Here is an 18337-nt window from a genome sequence, read left to right as displayed (position 1 = left end):
TTTTTTGTTTTCTTTTTAATTTTTTTTTTTTTAAGATTTTATTTGACAGAGAGAGAGACAGCAAGAGGGGGAACACAAGTGGGGGGGTGGGAGAGGGAGAAGAAGGCTTCCCTGCCCAGCAGGGAGCCCGATGCCGGGCTCGATCCCAGGACTCTGGGATCATGACCGGAGCCGAAGGCAGACGCTTCACACCAACTAAGCCATCCAGGCGCCCCTAAAACTATGATTTTTTTAAAAAATTAAAAAGAGAGGCGCCTGGGTGGCTCAGTTGGTGTTAAGTGTCTGCCTTCGGCTCCGGTCATGATCCCAGGGTCCTGGGATCAAGCCCCGCATCACGCTCCCTTCTCAGCAGGGAGCCTGCTTCTCCCTCTCCCTCTGCTGCTCCCCCTGCTTGTGCTGTCAAAGAAATAAATAAAATCTTTAAAAAAAAAAACAAAGGGGCACCTGAGTGGCTCCGTCAGTGTCTGCCTTCAACTCAGGTCATGATCCTGAGTCCTGGGAGTGAGTCCCCCGTCGGGCTCCCTGCTGAGCAGGGAGCCTGCTTCTCCCTCTGCCCCTCCCCCTGCTTTCTCAAATAAATAAAATCTTAAAATAAAAAATCATAGTTTTGATTCAGCGTGTTCAAAATAAGGGTTTTTTTAAAGATTTTGAGAGAGAGAGTGCTCGAGTATGAGCCTTGGGGAGGGGCAGAGGGGGAGGGATAGGGAGAGAATCTCAGGCAGTTGCTTTGCTGGGCATGGAGCCCACGGGGCCAATCTCATGACCCTGAGATCGGCCTGAGTTGAAACCAAGTCAGACGCTTAACCAACTGAGCCATCCAGGTGCCCTATATTCAAAGTAAGTTTTAATATCCAGTAAGACAGGTTTCACCCTCCCATGTTTTATACACACACACAGAGTTTTAAAAATTATTCTTGCAGGGGGGGGCACCTAAATGTATTCTTAAGAATTTTTTATGTCATTAAAGCGGAAGTGGTATATAATTTCCATTTCCATTTTTTTAATGAGAATGTTTTTATTTATTTATTTGAGATAGAGAGAGGGCGAGCACAAGCAGGGGGAGTGGCAGGCAGAGGGAGAGTGAGAAGCAGGTCCCCCACCAAGCAGGGAGCCCGATGTGGGGCTAGATCCCAGGACCCTGAGATCATGACCAGAGCTGAAGGCGGACACTTAACTGACTGAGCCACCCAGGCGCCCCTCCATTTCCATTTTTAACTAGCTATTGCCAGTGGAGAAAATACTTTTCATTTTTCTACACATATATCCAGCCAGCCCCTTAAATTCTATTACAAATTTGAGTATTTCTTTTCCTATATTCTCATCAGTTTTCAAAGTGTACAATTATATAATCCATAAGTAGATACTGCTTCTAAAATGTTTACCCCCTTTCGTTTTTTTCATCTTACTGCATTAGCTAACACCTCTAAAGCAATGCTGAATAGGGGCGCCTGGGTGGCTGAGTTGCTTAAGCATCTGACTTGATTTCAGCTCAGGTCATGCTCTCAGGGTCCTGGGATGGCGCCCCTTGTCAGGCTCCGCACTCAGCAGGGAGTCTGCTTCTCTACCTCTTCCCCTCCCCCAGCTCACTCTCTGTCTCTCAAATAAATAAATCTTTTTTAAAAAGGGAAAAAAAGAAAGCAATGCTGAACAATAGTAGTGATAAAAAGTATGCTTGTTTTGTTCCTAACATGCTGAATACTTCCACATTCCACTATGTAGTATGAAATTTGCTGTTGCTTTTGATAGTCTTTATCATCTTTCTCTTCCAGTTTCCCTAAGCCATTTAGTTCTTACTCAGAACAGCCCTTGAATTTTGTCAAATGACTTGTTGGCATAGATTCTTTAACCATTCATATAATGAATTACACTTTAAACCATTAATGTAATGAATTACACTGACAGGTTTTATCAAAATAGTTTTGTCAGGTTGTATCTTCTCTTGATATACTAGTGAATTTGATTTGCTTATATTTAGGGCAAATATCTATATTCCTAAGTGAGACACCTATAGTTTCTTGTTGTATCTTACCAACTTTTTGCCAAAGGAGAAATTGGAATCAAGAAAAGATTTTTTTTTTTTGACATACAAAAGGCTGTACATAATAATGTATACAACTTAAGGAGTTTGGAGGTAAGTATATACCTCTGAAACCATTATCACAAGCTACACCATAAACTTATCCATCGTATCCAAAAGTTTCCTTCCACCCTCTTATTATTTTTTGTGGTAACACCTAACATAGGATCAACTCTCTTAGTAAAATTTTCAGTATAATGGAGACTGGAACATGTTTAAATGTTGACAGAAAGGATCCAATAAAGTAGCTGAAGATAAAGGAGAAAGGATAATTGATAGTGTGATTTCAGAGAAGGTGAAACAGATCCAGAGAATAAATAGCAGGGTTAGAAAAGGGACAGCTGAATTTTGATTGAAGGGAGAGATTCAGATCACTTAGATTTGGAAGTTTAGTGGCCAGAAATTAAGGGTGTTTCCATATGATGATGGCTTCTATTTTCTCTATTTGGTAACACTATGCTAAAAGATATTTTTATTTATTTATTTATGGATTTATACATAACTATTTTGAAGTGCAAATGTCACCAGAAATTGAGATGTTTCTGCAAATTATACATATATATATATTTTTTTTCTTTTTTTTTTTTTTTACAAAGTTCTACAAGGACTTACAAGCAAAAATCTCACTTCCCACTTCTAGCACTCAGTTTCACAAGGAAACAAAAATCCATGACGCCTTAAAACAAAATCAGACAGAAAATGTTGCTATCATAGAAAATGATGAATTAAGCAGAAATTTTATTTCCAAGCTCATCAAAGATTATTACAAACACAAAGTATCCTTTTAAAAGTGTCCCAAATTAAATCAAAGGCACATCATCAACGTAAAACACTTGTGACATTAAGAATTTATTTAGGTCGTAATATTTTCACATTATTTTGTTTTTAATCATTTGCAATGTTCTGAGTAACATATTTAAACATTTTTTTAAAGACATGAGATAATGGTGTGTTTTTTTGTTTTTTGTTTTTTGTTTTTTAAGTACAACCACAACTATAAAGTAGAGGAACTTAAGAAGACAAAGACCAAATCTGCTTCATACACAAGATGGGGCAATCTAATACACAACACAACATGAATCTTTCCAAACAAGTTTGCTAAGAAACAGCTCCCATGTTTAGTGTTAAAAATAAAGCAATCTTCTCATTTAGAAAAATCAAGACATCATTTTATTAATAAAGCCTATTCTTCCCCCAGTTTTACACTTGCTTGTCTTCATTTAGAAACTGTAAATTCAGGAGAAAAGAACAGTTTTGTTATGGTATAAAAATCTTAGGAACAACAAATTACAAATATTCAATTTTTTAACAAACAAAAATGTTTGCCTTCCCAAAATGTAAACATCCAGTAAATAAAACAAACATAATATTCCAGGTATAGAAACACCAGTAATTCACTTATGAAAGAGGTGTATTTGGTGGTAACATTTTTGTTGAATATAAAAGCACTTTACCAAAAGAGTCTGACCATTATTATCTAAAGTCTTCCCCCTCACCCAGTTTCCTTATCTGAGTAGAAACTCATCAATTTCTATAGAATTTTGGCTATAGGACGAGGCCAAGGAAAGGTCTGAAATAATCTAAGAGTCATTTGTCTGGAGAAAAGTGTTTTCTTGAGACTTGGAGGCAGTTAGTTATTCATCACTTTGTGCTTAAAAGCATTCCTCAGTGAACTTCTTCCTTACTGGAAAGAGAATTAGGTAGGTTTTCACGTTAGTAAGATTTATACATATAATTAACTAGTCATCATTACAGGTCACTTTAGCGTTCTCAAAGTAGAAAGTAACAATATAAAAAACATCTAAGCTACATTGTTGAATGAGTAACACCCATTAAGGTGCTTTGTAAAAAGGAAAATGCTATGCCAGCATAAGACTATTATTTTAATACCATAAATGTGGACATTTTCCATTAAAAGGTACAATAGTACCTGATAGCATGATTACTTCCTTCCGTTAATATGAATAATTTCCTTTTGCAAATATGTGAAAAAGGACCTAAGATGATTACTTACTGTATGAAAACCCCTCAGAACACATAATTTGAAATATGTTGGCCCCAAAAGACTGCAGTAACCTATGCCCTGACCTCTTCCAAAAAAAGGAAGAAAAAAAAAAAAAGAAAATGTGAATGAATGAAACACAACACTTTAGGACCCATGAAATTTCTAATATGCCACCAAAGAGGTGTTTTCATTTCAGTAATCAATTTGTAAAGCTCTTTTAACTCTACCCACGCTTTTCCCTACTAGCTACATTTCCTCCTCTATTAAAACAGATATATTCTGAAAGCCTCCAGGAAAGAAATCATAGCTGGTGGTAGGAAGAAGTCTCCTCTGGGGAGTCCTTAGTCCAGAGAGCAGCAAGTCTGCTGATAGCACCAAGCAGCAAATCACAACTCCGGGATGGTGTTAGGACAGAGATGGTAGGATTAAGGTCATGAAATTACTATCAGCCAACTCAGTTAAAGAGCTCAAGTACATAAGGATATTAACATCTCATGAGTTAGTGCCCAAGAGGATTGAGACTCCCTTAATGAGATGTATTCCACAGGCATGTTGACTAGAGTCACCCTTCAGGTGCATTTTGCTGTTTCTTATTTTAATTTCCCCAACTATAGTAGATATTCAAAACTCAGTTGCCCGATCCCTTGGGAAGCCCTGTGATAATGCCATGGCCCCAAGATAGCATGGTGTATCATTACTCACCAGCCTTTAGAATAAAGCACAGGATCTGGGCTCCCGGAAGGGGTTGCTTCCAGCTGGAACACCTACCAGCAAGGCATCCTTGCAGGCATTCTGCATGCAGTACTGTTGAAGCTCTGCAGCTGCCTGCGAGACCTGAAACAAAGGGACAACAGCTTGACGTGCTGCTCACAGCCAGAGCCATTTGATACTCCAAAAAATGATCCTACCACTTGATAAAGGTCCCACATCTTGTGATCTCCGAAAGTCTCTTTTTTGCTGAAAGTTCTAATAACTGAACTTGAAAGAGGGAATGTTACAATTTCCATGATTAAGGGTATTTTTTTATTCAGTTGCTTCCTCAATAAAGGAAAAATAAAGCTGTATCTTTATCCAGTTAGAATCCTAGTTTTGAGACTGAATTGGTAAAGAAAGAGCTCATTCTAGTACTTCCTTTACAAATTTTCACTTACAAAGCGTGCACTATATAGTCAGGTTTGCCATGTGAGCAAACTGTTTTAATGTTTACAAGGCTGGAGCCTTATCCAGTCTGCCCAAAACAAGTGACAAGTTTTCTCCACCAAGCTTTTGAGGCAGGATAGCTTTTTGGTTAAGAGTGCAGCCTCTGGAACCAGAATGCCTGGACTCCTATTTAGCTCCAACATTACCTGTATGATCTTGGGCAAGTTAACTTAATTTCTCAGTTTTTGTTTTCTCATCTGTGAAATGTATTTTGTAATAGTACCTGACTCAGTGAGTTGATGAGACAATTAAATGAGCTAAATGCATGTAAAACACTTAGAATAGTGTTGACACATGGTCAGCAATACAGTTGTTGCAGACTACAAAAACAGTCACAATATTTTGCAGCTCCTCTCACCAAGAAGTAGAGTCTTTTTTTTTTTAGTATATGTGCTGCCGAAGCGAGCATGAGTCTTTTTTTTTTTAATATTTTATTTATTTGACAGAAAGAGATAGAGCACAAGCAGGGGGAGCGGCAGGCAGAGGGAAAGGGAGAAGCAGACTCCCTGCTGAGCAGGGAGCCCAATGCAGGACTCAATCCCAGGACCCCATGATCAGGACCCAAGCCGAAGGCAGACGCTCAACCGACTGAGCCACCCAGGTGCCCCAAGAAGTAGAGTCTTTACCTAAGACCCCTTGAATCTGGGTTGGCCTTGTGACCTGCTTTGACCAGGAAAATGTGGCAGAAATAATGGGCAAGTTCTAAGCTGTAGGTCTCAAGAGCCCTCGCGGCTACCTCTCTTGTTGTAGTTGGAACTCTAAGACCATCTAATGAGTTCAGGCTAGCCTGCTGGAGATCTTGTGGAGATCATCCAGCTACCAACCAACCCTCCATTTGACTGCAGATGCGTGGAAGAGCCCAGCAAAGATCAGCAAAAGTACACAGTTGGGCCCAGCTCAAACTGTTGACTTAAGAACTGCGAATTAATGAATGTTGCTTTAAATCACTAAGTTTTGGAGAAGTTTATTAGGCAGCACTGATAAATATTATTCTACCTTTCTTCTTAGCCTCCATCTGATGCAGATTTGTACATCGAGGCTTTCCTCATATTCCATTTTATGTGCACTGAGAAGGTGTTTTGTATAAAATCTCACTCCTATCATACAAAAATGGTTCCAATTGCTGTTCAAGTATTACTACTAGTTTGTGTTAATTTTCCAAGCTTCTAAATAACTGGAAAATCAGCCCCTTATGTTATGGTTACCATCTAAGTTTCTAGAATGCTTTAGGAATTCTGGTTTCATTAATGTAATAACAGTTTTTATTATATAAATATAAAAACAAAATAATATTATCAAACTAATGGTTAAGCTTCCTTTTCCCTCAAAAGAAGTTCTGACATTTTCATGTTAATTATAACTGGAATTAATGGTTATATATAGCAGCTTTTAATTCACAGGAATTTAGAACCAATTATGCTCATGCTTACTATCTCTCCAACAGAGGGAACAGATGAACTCACACATGATGGGTAGAAGGAGACTATCCTCCAAGATCCCTGGAGAAATGGGACTAACTGGACCCTGGCCTAAAGAACATGGTCAAAAAGTTAAGATGAGTGGATATGCAGAGAAAATAAGAGAAGAATAAAAGTGGTCAGCATTTCTCTAGCACTTTTACAGGAAAAAGACTCTGGGGGTGGGGAGAGGGTGGAGTACAAGCCCAAACACTTAGAAGCTGTCATTTGCCATGGGAGGTAGGATACCCAAATTATATGGCTTTCCTTGGTTTGAGTCCATGCTCACCCAGCAACTTCTCAGAGATTTCTCCAAAACAGAGAAGGGGCCCTTGGAAGGATATCAAGCATTCCAATCACTGGGAAGGGATGCCCTCCATTTTATGCTAGAAAACTGGTGTCCTGGTTTATTTACTAGTTAGCAAGTATGCTAAAGAGAAGACATCTGTGGGTGTGCTGAGTGCATCCATTCATTATTGAGCCCTGCAATGAGGCAAACTAGACCCTGGAATGTTGTGACTCCTACTGCCTGAGAGAAGCCCACCAAACACCTGAAACCATACTACCATGAGAACACCTCACAAATAAGTTTATTATCTGTGTGACCTTGAGCAATTCACTTGAATTCTCTGGGTCTGTTTCATCACCCAAAATTATTTTTTAAATGTAGAAAATATCTTGCCTAGCTACTCCACAAGGTAGGCAGGCATCTGGTCCACAGCTCTCCTTTCCCTCTCAGGTGCCAACATCATCCTGACCATATTGGCTTTCCATATACAACCCCAGTTTCAGTTCCCTGACCTCCTTTCCTCAGACAGCCTTCTCCTCAATGCCAACAGTTACAGCCAACACGTATAACTGCTCCACATCTGAAATTTTACACTTCAACTTCCTACTTTCTGATCACAATCTCTCCCACCCATCCAGAATGCTACTTCCTTCTCACTACATCCCTTCTTTGACCTCAAGGAGAACTCCTCCTCCCCTTTTGCCCCGCCCATCACCAGGAGGCTGGCTCAGTTCCTTCTCTATCCGGCCTATGTTTAGCCTCCTTCTGGCCAACCCCTCAAGCTCCTTGCCCTTTGCCCCCACTTCCATCTTTCTGGTATACCGCCTCTGCTAACCCACTACTTGGATCAACTACCATTCACCTTGGACACTCAGATTCCTGGGTGGCTAAGTGCTAGTGGAGAAAAAAAAAAAAATCCACAAGTAGGGCAATCAGTCTCCAATCTCAAAGGAGCTGGGTCTTCAGAGTCACAAGGTGTCTATGGATGTGCCTGGTAGGGGCTCCTCTCCCATTCCCATCAGCACTCTCTTCCACCCTCACTCTTGTGACTCCATTAGCTCCCTCCCCTTTGCCCTAGAAGAAAACTTGGCCTATTTCACAAAGAAAACTGTCATCATACAAGTCCTTAAGTCCATATGTCTAGAAACATCTATCTTCACACACGTCCTGATCTCCTTTCCTCCTATCTCAGAAGGTGCCCCTCCAATCCATGTCCCCACAGGCAGACTGCCTGTCTCCTCTACCTCCAATTCTCCTTCTCTATTTGGTCCCCTTCAATCTAAAAATAGTTTGTTCCTTTCCCTCAACCTCGAAATAAAGCTTTTCATTTCCTAAATTAAAAAAAAGTTGTTTCCTCTTTAAAACCAGATTTCTTTTTTAAAAAGGCCTGTCTACCCTTTTACAATCTAGATTCTGCTTCTACTACTACGTATGTTACTAAAACCTCTTCTGCATTCCATAACTTTTTTTTTTTTTTTTTTAAGATTTTATTTATTTGCGAGAGAGAGAATGAGAGACAGAGAGCATGAGAGGGAGGAGGGTCAGAGGGAGAAGCAGACTCCCTGCCGAGCAGGGAGCCCGATGTGGGACTCGATCCCGGGACTCCAGGATCATGACCTGAGCCGAAGGCAGTCGCTTAACCAACTGAGCCACCCAGGCGCCCTCCATAACTCTCTTTACCTTGTTTTATAATCTTCATATGGTCTGAAATTATTTTACTTATTGGCTAATGTGTTTATTGATGATCTTCGCCACTATTATCACCATATTCTCAGTACCTAGAATAGTGCCAACTACAGAGAAAAGGCACTATGGAGGTACATGGAATATCACAGCAGTGTTCATTCATACACACGAACATACATTCTATAAATAATGCTACCCTAGCTGCTCAACACAATACACAACAGATGCTTTTCAATCAACTGACTAAACATTAGACATAAGAACTAAGCCCCACATTTTTGAAAACCCCTCCTTCCTTGCTTTCCCTTGGTTCTCCTCTCCTCTCAGCCATCTTTTGGCTGGTCCTGGGTTCCACACTCTGGTTTTTTCGTTAATAAACTTTTTTTACTCCCATACATTCTCATGACTTCTTTCGGCCTTGTTCTCTGAGCCTCCAGCCCTACTTGGATATCTCGGCAAAGTCCTCATGTCCAACACTGAACTCCTCATTCCGCGAACCCGCTCTCCCTCCTCTCTGCTGGGGCGAAGGGAGCGCCCTACACCCGGTCACCACGCCAGAAACCTGAGCCCCGTCTTCCTCCGAGCTCTCGCTCTCGTCCCATCAATCCTTCACTAAGGCCGGTCCTCGTCGCCCCCGCAGGCCCGGACCGCATCCTCCCGAAACTGCCCAGCCAGGCCGGCCCCGCGTCGCCCGCATCCCCGGCCTGCGCGCGTGCGCCCCGCTCCGCAGCCCCCACCCCGCCCCCACCCCGAGTTCGGGTCCGCACCGCCGACTGGGAAACGCCCCCAGGGCACTCGGCCCCGGCCACGCTGCGGAGGACTCGCCCTGCTCCCCCGGCCCACCAGGCCCGGCTTCCTCCCACCGGCCGCATCCCCGCCGAGGCCGGGCAGCTGGCCGGGACCGGGCCGCCGTCCTCACGGCCGCCCACCACGACCTAGCCGCGGCGAGGGGCAGCCGGCCTCTCCCCTCACGTCTCCCGGGCGACGGCGGGAGCGCGCCGTTACCGCGCCCTGAGGAAAGGGCGCCGCCGCCCGCCTCACCTTGATCCTCTCCACGCCGGCCTCCAGCTTGAGCTGCTCCACCAGGCGCTGCAGGGCGTTCACGCTGGCCCCAGAAGACATGGCGGCGGCACTGGGCTCCGAAGGCGGGGGAGCCGGGCTGCGGGAGCCGCGAGGCCCCGAGCGCGAGCGCCGCCCCGGGGCGGGGAAGCCACTGCGCCCGCCCCGCCGCCCGCTGCCCCGCCTCTCCCGGTGGCCGTCCCCCGCGCGACAGGAGCCGCAGGTAAGCGATGGCGTCGGGTCCCGAGTCGCCCCTGATCTCTAAACGTGGTTAGTACCCGCAGCTGCGCCTGGACGCGGAGCGGCGCGGTGGGCCCATCTCCTCAGCGCGGCGGGTCTTCCGGAGCAGCGGGCGCGACCTGCGGGGTTGGGGGCTCTGGGGCTCGGGAAGGTGGAGACGCACTCCTGAGAAATCGGAACTGTGACTCCGTGTGGCTGGAGCCCAGGTGGCAAAGGAGTTGAAATAAGCTCGTGAAGGCTTCCGTGCCTTGCTGTAATGGGGCTGGGGGGAGAGGGAGGACGGTTGGTAGGAGCCCCTGAAACGGTAACAGGTCTGTGATCACCTGTTACTGTTCCGTGGGAATCCCGTCAGTTGACTCGGTAGGTAAGTAGGGTAAGCAGGGCTCAAATCCCAGGCCTTGACATCTTTCCAGAACCTATAGAAGAAAACTAACTTCAGCTTCCCCCACCCCCCGTCCCATCTCACCATTTAACTATAACATTGTTTCTGTTGTGCTGCATTCTTTTTTTTTTTTTTAAGATTTTATTTATTTTATCGGAGAAAGAAAGAGAGAGAGCAGGGGGAGGGGAGAGGGAGAGAATCTCAAGCAGACTCCACCAGGAGGGGGGCTGACCTGACCCGAAGGCAACTCTTAACTGACTGAGCCACCCAGGCACCCCTCTTTCTTTTTTTTAATTGTGTACATTAGTTTGTTTTACAAAACCGGCATCATTACTATATGTAAAATGTATGTTTTGTGTTAAATTTTTTCACTTAATGTATTGTGCATATTGCCTTTATCATTGTACACCATTGTACAGTAGTAGATCCTTGAGCAACACAGGTTTGAACTGTGCGAGTCCACTTATACTTTTTTTTTTCAGTACAGTACTGAAAATATTTTCTCTTCCTTATAATTTTCTTTTTTTTTTAGATTTATTTATTTACTTATTTATTTGAGAGAGAGAGAGAGAGAGTGGAGGGGCAGAGGGAGAAGGAAAGAAACAGATTTCCTGCAGAGCATGGAGCCCAACTCGGGGCTGGATCTCAGCACCCTGAGATCATGATGAGAGCCAAAACCAAGAATCAGTAGCTCAACCAACTGAGCCACCCAGGTGCCCCTTCCTTTTGATTTTCTTAACATTTTCTTTTCTCTAGCTTTATTGGAAGAGTACAGTAAAAATTACATACAGCATACAAAATATGTGTTAATCAACTATTTGTTATTGGTAAGGCTTCCAGTCAACAGTAGGCTATTAGTGTTAAGTTTTGGGGGAGTCAGAATTTATATGTGGATTTTTGACTGCATGGGGTCAGTGCCCCTATTCCCCCGTTGTTCAAAGGTCAGCTGTATATGTCAGAACTCGTTTAAATTGAGTAATGCAAAAAGGTAATACATTGGCTTACATAACTGAAAAGCCCAGGGACTTTAAAGTAGTGGATTTAATTGCCCAAATACTAGCTTTGGGGCTCTCTACCTTTTGGCTCTGCTTTTTTTGGGTGTTGGCTTCATTTTCTTCAGTGGCAAATAGACTTTCTCTAAGAGGTACTGTGAAGGAAGGTCCATTCCATGCTTTCATTGTCCCAACCTAGCAAACTCAGGAGCAAGAGCGCCTCTTTTCTTTCTCATTGTTCCAAAAAAAACCCCTATACTGGATCTTACCAACCTTATTCAGTCATGTGCCCAGCCTGAACCAATCATTATTTGAAAGCAAGCATTATGTAGAGTTGGAATGCCCAGATTAGCTGTGCCTAGCCAGGAGGAGGAGGAGGGATGCACCACCCAACTTCCCCATTTAGGACTGAGGCACTCATCCCCCAGCAGCTGGGAGTAGCTGCAACTGATGTCTCAGCTAAGTCCCTCTCTGGAAACTGCCCTTAGCTGATAGCCATCCCTCCCAGTGTCAGCACTCATCCAAATTGATGTGGGATGTATAAGACCCGAACCCTAACCCCCTTGCCTCGAGTCGGAACAACACTGAAAGATCCCACCTCTACAGCTCCTTGCTGGGATCATCTGAGGCCTTTATGGCAACTACTTCACAGTTCAACTCCTCCCTCTGCCCAATCCTCACTCCCTAGCCTCTCCCACAGGGGTTGATTTTGACACTCCCCCCCAGTAAACTTTCTGCATGAAAATCTCTTAGAGTCTGTTTCTCTGAGGAACCCAAGCTAAGATACCCAAACTACATGGACTGAGGGGGGTAAGGGAAGAGTGGTTCCCCAAAGGAAAACCGGATGCTGATCCCAGAAGGGGGCCAAGAGCAGTCAGAAAAGATATACCCTACATCTATTACTTTTAATGACTGCATGATATTCCATTGTACAACTGGATCATAACTTACCTACTGCCCTATTACTTAACACTGTGATGACCTCCTTAAACATACAGCTTTGTGCATGTTTGGTTTGGGAGCGGGGTTTGAATGCATTCCTAAAAGTGGAATTGATGGACTAAAAATATAAACAGTTTCTTACACTTTTCCCAACTTGATCCTCCAGAAGGTGGTAGCAATCAACTGCTATTCCCACCAGAAGACTGCTTATTTCTCTGCACCCTCACAATTCCATGTTGTGGTTCTTTATCTTTACTAACCTAATAGATGAAATATTGCATCTCAAATCTCTTAAGTATCTTAAGTGTTGAGACTGAACATTTCTTTTTATTTTGTGAGCTATGTGTTCAGTCTTTGCGATGTTAAAGTTTTTCTTATGACGAGCAGATTTGCAAATGTTAAAGCCCTCTCTAGTGACAAGTTTCCGTACCACAAAACTTAAATTACATTCTAGTCAAAAGATGAAACTACATGTTGGGAACATTACTAGATTGGTGAGTAAGGCAGAGTAGAATGGTCATGTGTCAAAAAGGTGTGGCAAAGAACTCAGAGCAAAGATATAGACTGGAAGGGTTAGGGAAAGCTCTTCATAAATGGCAGGACCAAGACTTTGAAAATCTGAATCCTGCACATGGCACAGAGCACAGGGAAAAGCATTCCAGTGAGGGGAGAGCAGGCCATATATATATGGAGTGAATGAATGAAGAATGGGGAAGGCTCTAGTGAGCAATAGAAGATACAAAGCTGATAAGACTGGAAATCACAGAAAACCTCAAAAGAAATAGAAAAGTTTGTAGCAAACAGTGGCATAGCCACATGGTAACACATTTTAGGAATATTAATCTGGGATGAGGATACGAAATAAACTGAAAGTGGGGAAACAAAATTACTTCAGTAATGGTTTTGTTTTGTCTTTTTGGTGGGGAGAGTGGCTGGAATGAGGCCCTAGGTAGGACTACAAAGGTGGGATGGAGAACAAATTAAAAAGACTAAATGAGGTATATTCCATGGCGGTTATAAAATGCAAAGGAAATGGGGTAAAGGTTCTGAAGCAAAGAGCAGGCTAGAACTGGTGCCTGTGACAGATGTTAGGAAACAGGCCTAGGTTTGAAGGGAGGAGTAAAGAACAAAGATGAGTTTGGCTTAGGAGAAACCAAGTCTTCAGCTGTAATGCTATGTGCCTCTAGGTGGTTAGAAATGTTAAGTGGCAAGATGTTGATATGGGAGACATCTGCACAGCACAATGACAGCTGAAGCAGTGAGATTATCTCCAATTAGAAAAGACAGCTTTGGGGCTGCCCACAGTGAGGGGACACATAATGTAATACTTGTGTGTTAACCACAGGTAGCAGAAAATGTTTAGAGGTGAGTCCCATCTCCCTTTTTCATGCTGTACACACCCACTATTTCTGCCCACCTCTGTATGATTGATTGTGCTACTCTTTTGGAGAGGAATGGTCTGACTTGGAAAGAAACAGCAAGGTTCTAGCATAGAGCCTCCCACAGTGATCCATAGACAGGCAAGCTTGGTGCCACTGACCATCTGTGTTTTGCTTTATACTTTACCAAAATGTCTTCTCATCCATCATTTTTGCATCATGGAACTTCAGAGTGAAGAGACCTTCATATAATGTAATCCATCCCAATTTTAGAGATGAGGAAACTAAGAGCCACTAAGGAAAGTGACTTATGTAGTATCTCACAAAGTGGGAGTAGGGAAAAGAACTTTCATTTTAGCTTCCAAGAGAAGTCACTGCTCATCTGGAGGAGTAGAGGCTGTTCCCACAGATGTAGTTATTTCTAGAGCTCTGAAAATAGGTGAGGCCCAGGGACAGAGAATCCTTTCCTCCTTACCCCAGCTAAAATGCGCAGATCACCAATATATTATTTAAAAAATTTGTTACACATTTTTTTCTTGGTTAAAATAAGAACTTACAATACAAATCAAAACCACAGTGAGTTACCACCTCACACCTATCAGAATGGCTAAAATTAACTCAGGAAACAACAGATGTTGGCAAGGATGCGGAGAAAGGGGAACCCTCTTACACTGCTGGTGGGAATGCAAGCTGGTGCAGCCACTCTGGAAAACAGTATGGAGGTTCTGTGACAAGTTAAAAAAATAGAGCTACTCTACAACCCAGCAATTGCACTACTAGGTATTTATCCAAAGGATACAAACATAGTGATTCGAAGGGGCACATGCGCCCCAATGTTTATAGCAGCATTATCAACAATAGCCAAATTATGGAAAGAGCCCAAATGTCTATCAGCTGATGACTGGACAAAGAAGATCTGGTATATATATCCACTGGAATATTACTCAGCCATCAAAAAGAATGAAATCTTGCCATTTGCAACGACGTGGATGGAACTAGAGGGTATTATGCTAAGCGAAAGAAGTCAGAAAGACAAATACCATATGATTTCACTCATATGTGGAATTTAAGAAACAAAACAGATTAACATGGGGAAGGGAAGAAAAAAAGAGGGAGGCAAACCATAAGAGACTCAACTATAAAGAACAAACTGAGGGTTGATGGAGGGATGTGGGTGGAAAATGGGCTAAATAGGTAATGGGGATTAAAGGAGGACACTTGTGATGAGCAGTGGGTGTTATATGTAAGTGATGAATTACTCAAGTCTACACCTAAAACCAGTTTTACCATATAGTCAATTAGAATTTAAAAACTTGAAGTAAAAAAAATAAGAACTTATTAATTTCCACTGTTTTTAAGAATCTCAGTACTCTTTAGAAATGTCAGTGTCCTTTTTTTTTTTTTTTTTAAGATTTTATTTATTCATGAGAGACAGAGAGAGGCAGAGGGAGAAGCAGGCTCCCTAAACTGCAGGGAGCCCGATGCGGACTTGATCCCAGGACCCCGGGATCATGATCTAAGCCAAAGGCAGATGCTTAACCATCTGAGCCACCCAGGCACCCTGTCAGTGTCCTTGTAAAGACAAATGTTTTGTTTCTCTGTTATAATGTATACAATTCTTCACTCCTTTGACCTGTGTTTTTGTCACCTTTTTACTAACCGTGGGTTATTTTTCCAGAAAAGGACCTTCAAATAACTCTTCTCCATAAAAATAATGAGGGGTGACCGGGTGGCTCAGTTGGTTAAGCAGCCAACTCTTGATTTTGGCTCAGGCCATGACCTCAGAGTCATGAGACTGAGCTCCAAGTCGGGTTCTGCACTCAGTAGGGAGTCTGCTTGAGATTCTCTCTCCCCCTCTCTCTGCCCCACCCACACTTGCTCTGTCACTCTCTTTCTCAAGTAAATAAATACATGTTTTAAAAAATGATATATATGATATATAATGGGAAGGTATGTATTTCTGCCAACATTATGTCAGAATGACAATAATATATACCTTCAGTTTTCTAAAATGATTTAAAAGAAACAGGAAAACACTTTAACAACTGTATTTCATGTGACACAGTATAATGTACCATAAAAAAACTATTTCACTTCTTATACCCATTGCATTATTTTTAGAACTTAGAATAATGAAGCAAGAGCTAAAGGCTCACTAGCAGGTTTGTAGGTGCAGCTTCTCCAGAGAGATTTTCACAGGCATTTTTGAGACTTTGGGAGGCAGTGGAACTTAGGGCTACTTGTCCTTTTGAACAGCTGTTCCAAGCCTGCCTCCTTATCTCATTGACAGTGTCCCTGCAGTGAATGTAGGCCGTAAACCAGCAAGTAGCTGATGTTGTTTGTTGTCCCTGAAAGTTCAGTCTTTCTTGAGTTGTCATTTCAGCTGCTTCAACTTCTACCTCAAAGGCAACAAGAGCCAGGTAGCTGCCTGTAAAATATATAATCCCAGCCCTAAGGGGCATCACTTTCCCACTCTAGCACAGTACCCTGCCCAAGGTAAGAGATTCAAATATCTATTAAAAGAATAAAGAAACAGGGGTTTTTAGTCATCACTAAACACACTTCTGTTAACATGGATTTTAACAAATGAAAATGACTCTTCCCTGTTTCCTCTAAAAGCAAGAAAACCCATTTATTGAGCACTTAACATATGCCAATGCTTTACCCCTGTCTTGGTTAATTCTCACAAGAATCCTGTGAAGTAGTTAGTAACACTACTTTAAAAATGGGAAAATGAGGTTCAGAGGTTAACCTGCCCAAAGTCAAGTTACTGGTCATTTAGAGAGTCAGAAACCAAATCTTGGTCTATCCGGCTGCAAAGCCTGATTGAGCCCTTCCACTGCATCTGGCTCACTCTTCCTGAGGTTATAAAAGGAGAACTGTCGAATGGGAGGAAGTTTCTCCATCCCTAATGACACCCAGGAGGATAGGTCTATTAAGAAACCCCATTTGTCACTGACCTAAGACCATGTGATCCATTCCATACATAATTGTCAGGGATACTCTGAATCCTTCAAATACTAAGAATCTGATTAAAGTTTACAACTAATTAGGTAGGCTTTTTAATACCCATAACATTTCTCAATTGCAGGCAATCTAATCTACTTCAGACCCTAAACCTATATGAATTTGCAGGCTATATTAGAATGTTAAATCCTAATTATCGAAAAAGATCCCCTCATTTCACAGATGAGGAAACCAGAAAGGTAAAATAATTTGTTTAGCAAATTTTATTTAGTTTATTAGGTTCTAGATTTGGCCTTAACCCATTCTTAAATGTGAAGAGTATCACATTTTGCAAATAAGATTAAATACTTCATCCATACACTAGTCTGTGTCAATACCAGTATTTATCTCCCTCAGATGCACAATTGCAACTCGAGATCATGTCTGACTTGATGTCTTAAAGTAGCTAGATCTATTTATAATAACATCTAATAAAAGCCATTTATCTTTACTTCTCACAAAACTTTCGGTTTGGGGCCAGTAGATTGGTTCATAATACTAGCTGAATGTTAGCTTCTTAGCGATGGCTTCCATTCAAGCAAAATATCGCCAGGGTTTGGGAGTTAAAAGTTTATTGCCCTGTCCAAAGTCAAAAAAAAAAAGAATCTCAAAGAAAATGAACTATGATTTTCTAAACATAAATTCAGTAGTACTAAAATACTTATTCTCTAATCTCAACTATTTTTTTTCATGTAACACTTAAAAATCCTATCTACCATAATTTTTAAGATTATATGTATAGATGTTCAATGAAACAGCAACCTCTGATTTGTAGAACTTGGAGAATTCATAAAGAAGTAAGACCACTGAAGGGCGCCTGGGTGGCTCAGTTGGTTAAGCGTCTGCCTTTGGCTCAGGTCATGATCCCAGGGTTCTGGGATCGAGCCTCACATCGGGGAGCCTGCTTCTCTCTCTCCCTTTGCCTGCCGCTCCCACTGCTTGTGCCCTCTCTCTCTGTCAAATAAATAGATAAAATCCTAGGAAAGAAAGAAAAGGAAAGGAAAGGAAGAAAGAAGACCACTGAGGAAAGGGCTTTAAAAGGGAAGGGAGGGAGGGAGGGAAAGAAAGACCACTGAGGAAAGGGCTAGCAGTGGAATCTCTTACGAAGATATTTGACATGAATATGATCCTAAGAGTAATTTTAGCACAGACCTCAATTGTATAGAGTGATAATAGATAGCAGTAAACAACTATGCACTATAAACCCCTACATGTCAAACAAAAGGAAATGGTGATAGGATAGCTTAAAAAAGGAGCACAAGAAAAAATATCTAACTAGTGAGGTTGTGGGATCCTCCACCTAGGATTCTCCTCCAGATGGTTCTAAAATTGAGAAGCTTTTGGTTTTTTGGTGGGGGATGGACAGAGTATGAATAAAGATTATTCATAGTACTTGAATGACACAACTAATGGCTCTTCCTTCACTCTAGGATTTTGAAGCATATTTTGTTGAGGGAAGGAAAGAAAAGAATCATAGTCCTTCTGTAAGGAGAATCCATTATCTTGACCCATGCAATGACCCTGATTCCAAAAGAACAACCAAACTTTTACCAAGTGAGAAGGCTGCTGGGGGTTATTCCAGAAATGAGGTTTCAATAAAGCCAGGGAAAAATACAATAATTT

The 18337-nt window shown here is 42.1% G+C and overlaps 1 protein-coding gene across 2 annotated transcripts in view; it reads right to left on the bottom strand.

Annotated features, from left to right (window-relative positions):
• Positions 1-9913, bottom strand: part of GNG10 (G protein subunit gamma 10) — a 34794-nt gene extending 24881 nt beyond the window's left edge. The window contains exons 1-3 of one of the 2 annotated variants that reach the window (XM_036090946.2): positions 9756-9909; positions 4785-4916; positions 2784-3761 (exon numbers count right to left, since the gene is read on the bottom strand). In XM_036090946.2, the coding sequence (XP_035946839.1) occupies positions 4791-4916; positions 9756-9836 (207 nt within the window). In that variant the 5' untranslated portion in view covers positions 9837-9909 and the 3' untranslated portion in view covers positions 2784-3761; positions 4785-4790. Of the gene's footprint in view, positions 1-2783; positions 3762-4784; positions 4917-9755 lie in introns of those variants that run through there. The other variant, XM_036090947.2, reaches the window with a different exon arrangement.
• Between the last annotated feature and the right edge of the window lie 8424 nt (positions 9914-18337).

Source organism: Halichoerus grypus, chromosome 14 (genome assembly GCF_964656455.1).
Source record: "Halichoerus grypus chromosome 14, mHalGry1.hap1.1, whole genome shotgun sequence".
NCBI classification, from domain to species: domain Eukaryota; kingdom Metazoa; phylum Chordata; class Mammalia; order Carnivora; family Phocidae; genus Halichoerus; species Halichoerus grypus.
This window is presented reverse-complemented; position numbering and strand designations above follow the sequence as displayed.